This window comes from Hyperolius riggenbachi, chromosome 11, assembly GCF_040937935.1.
Source record: "Hyperolius riggenbachi isolate aHypRig1 chromosome 11, aHypRig1.pri, whole genome shotgun sequence".
NCBI lineage: Eukaryota > Metazoa > Chordata > Amphibia > Anura > Hyperoliidae > Hyperolius > Hyperolius riggenbachi.
In genome coordinates, this window is record NC_090656.1 from 124,930,887 (window position 1) to 124,943,429 (window position 12,543).

A 12,543-nucleotide genomic window follows, 5' to 3' on the forward strand; every position below is an offset into this window, starting at 1 on the left:
AGCTCCCTAAATCCATGGCTACAGAGGTGTCTCAAGGGACCTGTGACAAGCTGCCTGTCACATGAGGCACCGCTGTAGTCAAAGAGGAAGCAGGACTTAATGTGTGACTGGTGATTCCATTGCTAATCTGCTGAGAGCGGGTGAGTGATGCGGCACCATTGCAGCCCATACTTGGAATCAGAGCCTGCATGCTGTGGGTCAGCAGGAAGGAGATGCTGTCTTGTAGGAAGTAGTGTGAGGTAAGGCTAGAGCCAGTGCCTGCAATGCACAGCCCGATGTGTCTCACACACACATAAAAAGGGGCCGTCCTCACAATGTATTGCTTCAGGCAGCAAAAAGTATAGAACTGCCCCTGGGAGCATGCAGACCCTCGCTGCATACAATGGGATTGCTTTCAAAGGTCTGCCACTTGCTTTGTTAGAAAATTGCACTTGGAAGTGCATGGCAGGCAAGCTTGTTTATACAAGGGCAATAAGATTTGTTAAGAGATGTTGTCACAGAAGGACCTGTGGACCTGGCTGCGTACGTACGAAAAGGGCGTCGGGAGAAAAGGGCGCGTGGTATAAACGATAAATGAAAATATCGTTTATAGAAATTATTGTGTAGAATTTCGTTTATAAATAGTGTTTTAAGAATTTATAAATCACTAAATAATGTGTATGAGATCGGCAATTCTTAAAACGTTAATCTTCCCTGTTTGTAAAGTGAAACTTATATTTTCGTTTATTAAAAACCCTCCCTGTACCTCTCCCTAACCCCTAGACCCCCTGTTGGTGCCTAAACCTAAGACCCCCCTGTTGGTGCCTAAACCTAAGACCCCCCTGTTGGTGCCTAAACCTAAGACCCCCCTGTTGGTGCCTAAACCTAAGTCCCCCCTGTTGGTGCCTAAACCTAAGACCCCCCCTGTTGGTGCCTAAACCTAAGACCCCCCTGTTGGTGCCTAAACCTAAGACCCCCCTGTTGGTGCCTAAACCTAAGACCCCCCTGTTGGTGCCTAAACCTAAGACCCCCCTGTTGGTGCCTAAACCTAAGACCCCCCTGTTGGTGCCTAAACCTAAAACCCCCCAGTTGGTGCCTAAACCTAAGACCCCCCTGTTGGTGCCTAAACCTAAAACCCCCTATGGATAATAATGTTTTACAGACATTAATAAATAAAAAATGTAAAGAAAAAAAATGTAAATTATTTTTTTGGGTGGATAATAATGTGTTAGAAATGTTTTAGAAATAGTGATTTATTATCTTCATAAACGTTATTCGTCACGGGCTCATTTTGTAAACTTAAATCATCACAAACATAGTTATAAATCCTTAAAAATCTCCGGGCGCCGTTATAAATCCTTAAAAATCTCCGGCGCCTTATTTTCCCCGTTCAGCGCCCATTAAACGATATTTATAATGGAAGTGAATGGGGCGCCCTTTTTGTCCACTTGTCTCATGCGCCCAAATCTACTGCTTCCGACCTGGCTGGCCCTTGATGTAGTAATATGCCAAATGCCACCTATGCACCTGTGTGTTTTATGTCAAAATGTATGTGTCATCTACTTCATAATAATCCTTTTGCCCAAGGGCTCCAAAAATTAGACTTCTTAGGCCGTATATAATGGGAATCATTTGTTGTTAAAAATGTTAACCATATATTTTGGCAAGATGCTATGAGACGAGCGCTGTAAAAAGAGTGCAAGAGATTCGGGCACAGTCGGCGCCACCATAGGCCGTAATAGGAATCATGGCTATAGTGGCGCTCAGTGAGTAATTTGGGCGCCATCAAAAGCCGGAGCACAAATTACTAAGAAAAACACTGTAATTCGGCTGCCAGCAATAGCTGTAAGCCAGGTTACATATTTTGACCACTATCCATGGTGGCCTGGAGGGGGAATAGTAATAAATGCTGCCGGGACTTGTGCAGGAGTAGGGTGAGCCATTTATCGGCTGTATCCTGCGCCCAAGTCTCCCGGCTCCCAATGAATAGGTATGCACTATGAGATATTTTCTGACATGAGATATACTGTACCGTATTTCTCAATACTGCATAATGGAAATCAATGCTTTACCTAAATGGTAAAGACATACAAAAATGTGTGTGGGTACACTTTATCAACCAGAGATCTATTCTACAGTGTTAATGAGAATTTCTGGAAAATGTTATAATTGTAATACTCTATTATATTATACAATAAATATTTGTAAGATTGTATCTATCTGTAAACTTTCATTTTGGCATAGGTAATAACACATACGTTTTTAATGATTGAGAGTTTCTTTCCATTATTAAACCTTAAAGAGACTCTGTAACAAATTTTTCAGCCTTAGTTCTTCTATCCTATAAGTTCCTATGCCTGTTCTAATGTGCTCTGGCTTACTGCAGCTTTTCATAATTGCACTGTCTCTGTAATAAATCTTATCTCCTTTCCTCTGTCGTGTCTGTCGGGCTAAGGCTTGAATGTGTGGAATGTGCAGGGCTGCTTGTGATTGGATAGAAGCGATACACACCCTCTGCAGGCCCCCTGCACACTCTGTATGACTCACACACTCTGTTTATGTGAGCCTATCACAAGCTGGTTAGTTTGTTTGTAAACACTGCCTAAAACTGTTAATTACAAGCCAGGATTGCAGCAGAGAGTGGCAGAAACTGCACAGAGGGGCACAGGAGAAAATAAGGAATAGAATGGTATGCTTTTTAGTGTAAGAATATTAGAGTACAGATTCTCTTTAATGTTTTGCAATAATTTTTTCCTTCTCTTGTTTAGCTGTTTACTGTGACTACAAAAACACACATGTTGAAACGGAGACGGGTGTTGGTTCTATACTGAGTCCTGATGTGAACTGCACATGGCATTACCAGCCTTGCCAGTGTCCATTTGTACCTCATGGTTATCCACATCTGAACAATGAAGGTATTGTATCATTGTAGAGTACAGTTCTTGGCTTTCTTTCCTTTTCCTGCCTCCGTAGACCTATGGTGACCACTATTCACATATTTTGTAGCAGAGTTCTAATTTCCACCCATTCATGACACAGGCTACAGAATGAAGATACCTTATCTTCCCAAAGAAGAAATTCTTTAAATGCACATGTTCTCCTTTCCTTCATCCCCTCATCTGCCTTTCCTTTCTTTCCAGGATCTTAAGGTGCCCACTAATGATACAGTTTTGATTGTCTAATCTTACCAAATCTGTTTTGTAGAAGGGTAAACTGAGTGAATATACTTTGATTGGATACTTTATGTAGTCCTTCATATAACTAAGATGGCCATTAACGATACGATTCTTCGTACGAAAAAGTTAAAAGCATAGGCGCCCATTGAAATAGCAACATTGAGCAGTAATTTTAGAGCCCACTAATTGTCAGGCGCCATGGGTACCCAAATTTCCCCTCAATGTCCACTATTTCAATGGGCACCTATGGCGGCACCCAAACTTCTGACCTTAGAGGGGCACCCAAATTTCCTTCTTTTGACCCGACTAGCTATGCTACTATTGTAAACCAAATCCTATGGTCCTTTCTTCAATTCTGGGCCTAGTTATTGTAATTGGCAAAATAGACCTTAATGGAAGTCTATTTTAAACAGTAATTTTAGTACAGGCCTCAGCTGCATACATTTGCTGACATGTGCAAAAATAAGCCACTGCAAAGCTCAGATCACTAAACTGCAATGTTTACTTAGTCAGTTGCTGTCTTACTCCCTTCTCCACCCATATTCCCATCCTGAATAGTCTACATCTACTGGAAGTTAAAATGGGTCTTACTCTTCTATAACTGAGGCACCTGTGAATATTTCTGAGTTGTGAACCCCATTGGTAATGCTGATTCTTTTTTTAATTAGTTAATTATACAAATACATTCAGAGATTTCTCTAGTTTGACTTGTACCTTTCTGCACAGGATGTTATCAGTGCGGTCCTACCCACTACTACGAACCAGACACGAAGAAGTGTGTGCCTTGTGGTAAGTTTTATTAACAAATAATAATATTTATACAGCATTATCATATCATGATTGTACAGTATATGTCATCTTAATACTTGAGCCAGAACAATGTAACGAGAACTAATCTTACTTTTGAAAAATTCACCCTAGTAGTTTATATTACACAGTGACTATAAGTGAGTTAAAATACAGTTGACATTGTTGCAATATTCTATAAAGTTGCTGTATGCTGGTCCCAAAATTGTTGTAATTGTATCTCTTCAGTTGAACCATCATCTACAACACCAGGACCAACTACCACCCCTCTATCAACGACATCTTCAGCAACATCTACATCTCATTCTACAACTCCAACATCAAGCACAGGTTGGTACCCAATATATCATCCTTTTCCCAATTCAGATATGATGAAGTTTCAGAAGCATCACCCTGCAAATTCACATCACCTGTAAGAGTACACCTACAAGAGACACACAGCACAAAGGTACATTTAGTTACATGTATACTGTAATCCATTACTGTATCTGCTGATGGCATAATCTGGCTAATGTTACACAGACAGCCTATATAACATAGCATCTCAAGCCCAATCTACACGATACGATTCTTTATATGATTCGATTACGATTCTATTTACGATCCGATTAAATCCGACATGTCCGATCGGGATTCGATTTGATTCAATTTGATTTGCCATTGCAAAACAATGGCACATCGAATTGAATCGACTCGAATCCTGATCGGACATGTCGGATTTAATCGGATCGTATCGTGTAGATTGGTATTTAAGGAGTAAGTATTTCTATTTTGTAATTATGGCTGCAGTTCTTTAGCCTGGTCCTGTATTACAGTCACTAAAGATATGTTTTTATGTTGCAGAACAATGCCTAGATATTAAAGCATATCCATTATTTGGTAACAAATATGATTCCAGAAAGAGGCAAACATTGATGTTGCTTTTATAAAAGATATCTAAAAGTTTGCGAAAGGAAAGATTATACAATACATTCCAGAACAGCTATCTACATTGTTAAAAACTTACTGAACTTTACTACAGCCTCTTGTTTCTGTCGGTATTTGTTTTTTTTTACACAATTTCCTCAGCTGCCAAGCTGTGATATAAGGGAGTGTCTACAAATAGCTCAGGCTTATAAGACAGGAACTTCACATCTAAGGAATTATTTACTTGTATGCAGTCTCGGGCCATAGACATGAAACAGACTACAAGTCACTTGATCATTTTCCCAAGCAGAGACATGCAAACTTGGAAATCTCTTTATTGTGCCGTATTTATATGTATAGATGGAGGCAAAGAATGCAAGGTGATGTCATCTTTGCCAAAACTGCTGCATATAAGGCTAGGTTCACAGTGGTCAGTTATAACACACATGCGTTATAATGTTTGTGAGAAATGTAGACTGGACACAGACTTTGAAACAAAACCTGCATACAGTGAGTTAGAATAATGTTATGATGCAGAACTGTGAACAGGTCCATAGAATTGTATGGGCAGTGAGTTGACATGCAGAATTATTCTGCAGCGCAACTCAGCACTGTGAACTAGGCCTAAAACTTAAATGGATGAAGTGGTTTTTTCCTGCCTAAAAAATTAAAATCTTAAAAGTGTCAAGTTCAGCATCATCCCTTCCTTGTGGAATAATATGTAATACAACACTAGAGGTTCCCACTACAACCTAGGAGTTACTAATGCTGTGAAATCTGTAATAGAAAAGCCTATAGAAAATGACATTTCCTCTGGAAATCATACTGATATTATAGTAATGGCACAGTACACAATGAATATAAGTTAAATAGAGTTGAAATGGTAGGTATGTTATTTTATAACTTAAATAAGATATTGTAGTATGTCATCAGAATACATTTATTTACATACTCCAAAGTACAAGCAACGCGTTTTGCAGGTATATTCCTGCTTCCTCAGGCAATCAAGAATAGGAGTATCATACAGCAAAGTCTCTAGTGCACGCCTAGCGCCTCTGTCTAGGTGTGCACTAGAGACTTTGCTGTATGATACTCCTATTCTTAATTGCCTGAGGAAGCAGGAATATACCTATGAAACGCGTTGCTTGTACTTTGGAGTATGTGAATACATTTATTTTGATGAAAAATTGACAGCTTCATGTCTGTTTGGGGGAGGTGAGTCCACCGCTGCCTCCCTGACAATTTTTTTTTAACATTTTTAGCATATTTTATCATTTTGGCGCCTCTGTTCACCTTCTTCGAACCCAGTGTCCACCCCGGGTGGAGGGGTGATATACCCTTATTCCCTGAACTACAGAGAGAAACATCTTAACACTGAGTGGGGAGAGGTCTTAATCTCCCCACCTGCATTTACAGTGGTTGCCCTAGCGGTAACCCTGGTTTGTGAGTATTATTATTACTTACGTTCATTTTTCTCCAATTCCAATACATACTACACTATATTGGGCTCTCGGTTTCTTTCTGTTGTAGTATGGAGTGTTTTAAGCTGATTTTCATAACAAGGTCGCACAAAAAGTTTTTTAAGGGAACATTTATGAAAATAATACATATCTATACCAGTTTTAGCAAAAATACCGCACTTACCACATCACGTGTTTTTTTTTTTCCCTTCGGAGGCACCATGGTTATAACAGTGTGACTTTTCAGCTGCAGTGCGGTCTGATTGTTCCGAATCTCACTGCTAACACAGCACTGCAATGTAAAAGGAGCCTAAGTCATTAAAAACCTGTGAAAAAAACATAGAAATTGAGTAAAACTGAAAAATCTGTCATGCAATCCAAGCACACAACCATCTAACTCAATCACTGCTCAGCAGACTTGATGCATCTGGAGAATCTAGTTTCAAGGATGTACATTAACGCATTATGTATCTTGATATCCATCCACCTTAGCTGTACCTGTGAATTTTGCATGTAAGTACTCTGTTAACACAAAACATTAGTCACTTTAATTTTATTGGTAAGTACAACAAGCCTATAGTCAATAAACTAGTGATTTACTGCAAATGATTGACTGTCCTGATCCTGAAAGGTAAGCCAAGCAGTCTGGGAACAGCCTCTAATATTTGCCATACGCTGATCAATTTTTAATTTATTGTTTCAACGCGTACCTGAGTTCCAATAAATATGGAGGCTGTCTTTTTTTCTTTCCTTTATGCCAGTTGCTTGCCTGGTTGTCATGTTGGTGATCATTTAGTTTGAGTAGTTTCTGAGTCGCATACATACAACAAGTATGCAGCCAGTGGAGTCACAGTGGAACTAGAACACCTTATTAGCACAGATTAGCACAATGGCCAGGAAAGTAGCATTTTGAAAAGGGAGTCACCAGTGGTACTGCCTATGGTCACCTCATTTCACATTTCCTTTAAAGGCCCTTTAGCTTCATAAAAAATTAAGCTGTTACTGTTTGCATGGGTTATGATTGTTCTCCAGTTTAATGTCAAAGCTGCAGTTGTGCCGAGAAATGCGTAGCACCACCTCACTCAGCGCCTACTTTTCCCTTATTCACTTAATTAAATCCCAGCAGGAGGAGCATGGTTCCCCTTGTTTGTAAAAGTACAAGACGGCTGCATACATTTATAAGGTGCAATACACTTGTACAGTACAGAATATAAAAGCCTATTCTCAATCTTATAAATGTATCTAATGAATGCATGTTGTAGTTCTGTACTGTGCACAATGTTAAAGGGAACCTATATTGAGAAGGATATGGATTTTTCCTTTTAAAATAATACCAGTTGCAAGGCTAACCAGAAAAGATTTTTTGTAAAACAGGCGTTGTTCGACCAGGGGGACCAGACAGGGCATCTACTGGCAACTATTGTACGAGCACAGCAGGGATCCAATTTTATTTCTTTACTCAAAACCCCTATGGGAAACCTGGTTGATCACCCAACAGATATTTTAAAAGAACTTCGAAGATACTATGCTGACCTTTACTCTTCTAAACTGTCTTGTTCCATTGATGAGATTAATGAGTTTGTAAAAAATATCCCTTTGGCCAAATTATCAGAGGAGGATAGGCAATTATTGAAGGCTCCCCTGACTTTGGAGGAGTTAGAAATTGCTGAGGCTTCTATGGCAAATAACAAAGCCCCGGGTACAGACGGACTCCCATCTGAAATAACAAAGCCCCGGGTACAGATGGACTCCCATCTGAAATGTATAAACAGTATTTAGAAATACTATTGCCCAAACTACTAGAAATGGCCACTAGGGCACAAGAGGTGGGACGTGTACCTCCTTCTTTGGATGTAGCTACAATTGTCCTTATCCCTAAATCTGATAAGGACCTGTTGCTGACTGAATCCTGTCGCCCAATCTCATTGCTAAATACAGACGTTAAAATTATATCAAAGGCCTTGGCTAACAGATTATCTAAGGTAATCACAACATTGATTTCGCCAGATCAGACAGGGTTTATGCCGCAAAAAGCTACCCCAAACAACATTCGTCGGCTCTATTTAAATCTTCAAGCTCAAGCAGTTAATGCGGGTTATAGGGCAATTCTTGCATTAGACATAGCCAAGGCCTTCGATAGTGTAGAATGGAAATATTTATGTGGGGTATTGGAACATATGGGATTTGAGCCATATTTTATCGGTTGGGTGGGGACACTGTATTGTTCACACACACTACCAATTATAAGAGCCAATGGCTCTGTGTCATCCCAATTTAGATTGCAACGTGGTACGAGACAGGGGTGCCCCCTGCCGCTGCTGCTATTTGCAGTCGCTATCAAGCCACTGGCAGAATGTGTTAGGGGCTCTCCTCATATTTCTGGATTTCAATATATATATATTGAAGAAAACATTTCGCTATACGCGGATGACACATTGTTATATCTGGCAGACACACAGTCCTCGTTAGTGTTAGATCCTGTTCTAAATCACCTTGCTTCGACACCATCAACTTCTTATAGTTGCGTCTCACAGACTGTGAGATAACTTGACTCTCAACACAGCAAGCAGGAGATAGACTTTTCTCAGGCTTCTTCAATGTCTACGGAGTTTATTCAGGAAACAGAAATACAGATAGATACAGTTCATCATATCCTAGCCACGCCAATCTTCATGTTGCGTTACAAGCTTCCTGATTAGACTTCCTGCTGAAGTCAATCAGGTACCTTCTTTCTAACCTAAGTTACACTAGACTACCTATGTACAGCATACATTATATCAGATTACAGAAAGGAATGAACATACTTAGAGGTCCCAGTCAGCCTTGCGAGCTAGTGTGAAAGTAAGAAGCAGAGTGAGCTCCCATAGCTCACTCAGGCTTTAATACCGACTAGGAAAGAGTTAAATATGACATCATCTTCGCCATCCCCTAGATCAGACTATTGGTGGACCCACTCGTGGTGTCATCATACACACCTACTCGATTAATATTCAATGAGGCTTCTGACATACATACAGGAATGTGGGTGTTTATAAAACATGGCTGATGTTTATTGTTCTAGTGGCGTACATGCCCAGGTCAGGGAGACCTGTGGCCTTGTCCATAGAACAGCTTCTTGGTATGTTCTAGTTCTGCTGACAGAACTGCAGATTTTCTCTCTTAGAGAGAAAATCCCCTTAAAGGGCAGGTCTGCTCCTCAAGCCTTTTTGACTAACTCAGTCCAAATAATTGAGGCCTACTTAAATTATAACAATCCCCCCTAAAAAGGCTTGATCCGCAGATCCCAACTTCTGAACCTAACCGTACCTGGTTTCTTTCCTTTATGTTTCACTTTTCGATGTTCGTGCTCACACAACTTCTCTGCTCTCGGCGGTTATCCCTGGAAGAGAGAGAGCAAGACCTCTTGGTCTTCCTGTAACCAGGCTCTCTGGGGAGGCCCTACTTCTAAATCCATCTATACCACATGCTCAGCATTTGCGTCACTTGCGTATCACTCACAAACTTGCATGACCACAGAAAAGTGAAACTCGTTTGTTTGTTACTCAATGGAGCAGTGCCAGGTGCCTTCTAAAAGAGTGCCTTTATACAATCAGCTCCATCACCGGTACTACTAAACCTATACCCGTAACCCTGTATATCCCTTAATTTTAAAATATTGGTTCATGAGATTGTTTATGAGGCACCAATCTCTTGACCAGGTTAATTTGTTTTACGTAATTTTAACACACAACCTCACCTGGATAATGATGCCTAAAGTTGTCATCTCCATCCAGACGACCAGTGGGTGTAGGAAGAACTTTTGAACTGCAGAGGCCCAGTCCAAGTGTCCCTGGAACATCACCGGAAACCTTTTCCACCAGGTCAGACTGGAACTCACCTGCTTATTTTTGTGTTCTACCTCGTTAAGATCACTTAGATCATGGTGAAATCTTACCTCCAACTTAGTGTACTGTTTGTTTAACCGTTGTATCAAAGTTTGGTCGTCTTGGATCAACCCCTGTTCCCCTTTGTCCCATGTCGTGTTCTCTTTTAGGACGGGAACTACCCGTGAAATTTTGACCTTACGAGTTCTCTCAACCATTTGAGAAATAACGTCATCAAACCTGAATGACTGGATCCATATGGGATCTCCGCTCACCCAATATGTTCCCCTTGACAGATTCCCCCTTATTGGAACAATTATGAAAATGTACCTTGAATGTGTCCTTAGACATGATGCTAAAAAAACAAACCTCTCCTTCAGCCACCGGGACTATCGGTTTGGCTTCAGGGTGGATCTTTTGAATGGTAGCCTCGCATTCTGCGTTATTGAGCCTGCAGGCTTCTTCACTAAATTTGACTTGCCCCGGCAAACACAGGTACCTCTGGGAGAATTGCCCGCATGAGGACAACTCTACTCGTTTCACCTCCCCGTCTAGCACCAAAAAAAGTTTGACCTCTCAGGTCATGGTGTAAGACATGTGTGGAAGTGGGAACTAAGGAAGTGGCGGTGCCTAAAGGAATGTTGCACCATTTCCATTTGTTCACCCAAACCTCTTGAAGCTTCCATGCAAAAGATCCTTCTCCAGAAAAATCAATATATCTCCCCTTGTCCAATCTCAGTTGGACAGGATCTTTAAGCATCTCCCTGACCAAATATGTCCCCAACTGTCCTGATTGGACCTCTTCCCCCCTTATGTCCCGAGGCACAATATGTACCAGAGGTTGGGAAGACTGTACTCTCTGCAATCTTTCAATTAAGAGTACCTCTTCACTTACCCAACTAGCATAAGGATAAGCGGCTGCATATGGACTGTGTAATATCGTCCCCTGTTGTGACCCGTGTAATGTGAATGGGGTTCCCTGTGTTGGCTTTCCCTCCCCCGGGATCGCTCTCCCCACCCTCTTTGTCACCTGGAAATGTGGCTCGATCTCGATTTTTACTTCTTGTTTCAAGAACCACCACCCCTCGGCTTTCCAGCCTTTACGTGTGTATCGTTGTTTCAAAGGCACTCTCTGTTGGTAGTTCCAGAGTGTGATGTTGTCCCCTGCGTCTCTCTGGTAGGAGAATTGACGCCTCCTGCTCATTCCTCTCCAATCTGGAACCATCTCACTCTGGATAACCAAGACAAGGTACCCCTGAATCACACACTCCACCTTTTGCATGTACCCATTGTACTGCAATGTACCTTTTAACAAAACTTTGGATCGGTGCATCGATTCTGGGAGTGTGGCATTCAATAGCAGATTTACCCTGCCATTCAATCCATACTGCCCGAACACCAGACCCTTCAGACCTGTCACCCACCTTGTGCCCTGAAATTTGTTTTCACCTGGCACAAGTGCTCGTTTCCTCCATCCCTGCTTGGTCCATCTGTGCCAAGCGGAGGGAGGTGTGAAAGGATTAGTACCTTTGTCACCAAACATTAACATGCTTGGGCCTTGCATTCTCATTAACCCCTTATTATACATGAGAATGTCCTCTCTTCGTTCTCCTAGGACGAAATGGCAACCTAGGATCACCATCAGCACGGTACTCTTCATTATAAAAGCACCACCTTGGGAAAGAAAAACATTAGCAATTTGCACTATGCTTTGCTCAGTCAGTTTTTTTAGTCGTTTTCCGATCTCAGGAATCTCGTGTTTTAGTCTCTTTCCAATTTCAGGAATCTCGCTGTTCTCCAACCTCAGATTGGCATCTGGAACCTTTCGCTTATCCGACTGACATCTCCATCTTTGCTGCCAGCACTGCAGCTGTCTCGAGTCCATATTGCCAAACTCCTGAAATCAAAATACAAACAAATCAATTCTTATTAATGATTTGGGATTCGCCCTGCGGCTTGTACTCTGTACACTTTAACTTGATAAATATATGCCGTAATTGATCTCGTTGCTTTATGGTTCTCATGAACTCTGTTTACTCTTTTTGGTAGATTGGAGTTAAACCTCTCTCCCCTACCTAAGTACTATCCGAAGTACTTACCTGTGTAAAATATGCTCCCGCGGACTTCACCTTTGGAAGCTCTCACCTCATTGCAAGCTCCCTCCACATCCCCCCCTATCTGTCCATGCGCGGCCGTCGCATGCACAGATTACGGATGCCACACTTGCTGTTGCTTTGCAGGTGAGCCTGCAATGCTCTTACTCATTATCGCATTTACTTATCTAGAACCTCATTGCGATACCAGCTCTGCTAGAAGTTCTGTGTATTGTACCCTCTGACCAATGTTTGCCGT

At 41.4% G+C, this 12,543-nt stretch overlaps 1 protein-coding gene across 1 annotated transcript in view; it reads left to right on the forward strand.

Moving 5' to 3' along the window:
* LOC137537877 (mucin-6-like) overlaps window positions 1–10,379 on the forward strand; it is a 146,453-nt gene extending 136,074 nt beyond the window's left edge. Inside the window, exons 29-33 of the mRNA XM_068259823.1 lie at window positions 2,748–2,894; window positions 3,882–3,944; window positions 4,191–4,292; window positions 7,827–8,065; window positions 10,362–10,379. Coding sequence (XP_068115924.1) covers window positions 2,748–2,894; window positions 3,882–3,944; window positions 4,191–4,292; window positions 7,827–8,065; window positions 10,362–10,379 — 569 coding nt within the window. The remainder of the gene's footprint in view (window positions 1–2,747; window positions 2,895–3,881; window positions 3,945–4,190; window positions 4,293–7,826; window positions 8,066–10,361) is intronic.
* The last annotated feature ends 2,164 nt before the right edge of the window (window positions 10,380–12,543 follow it).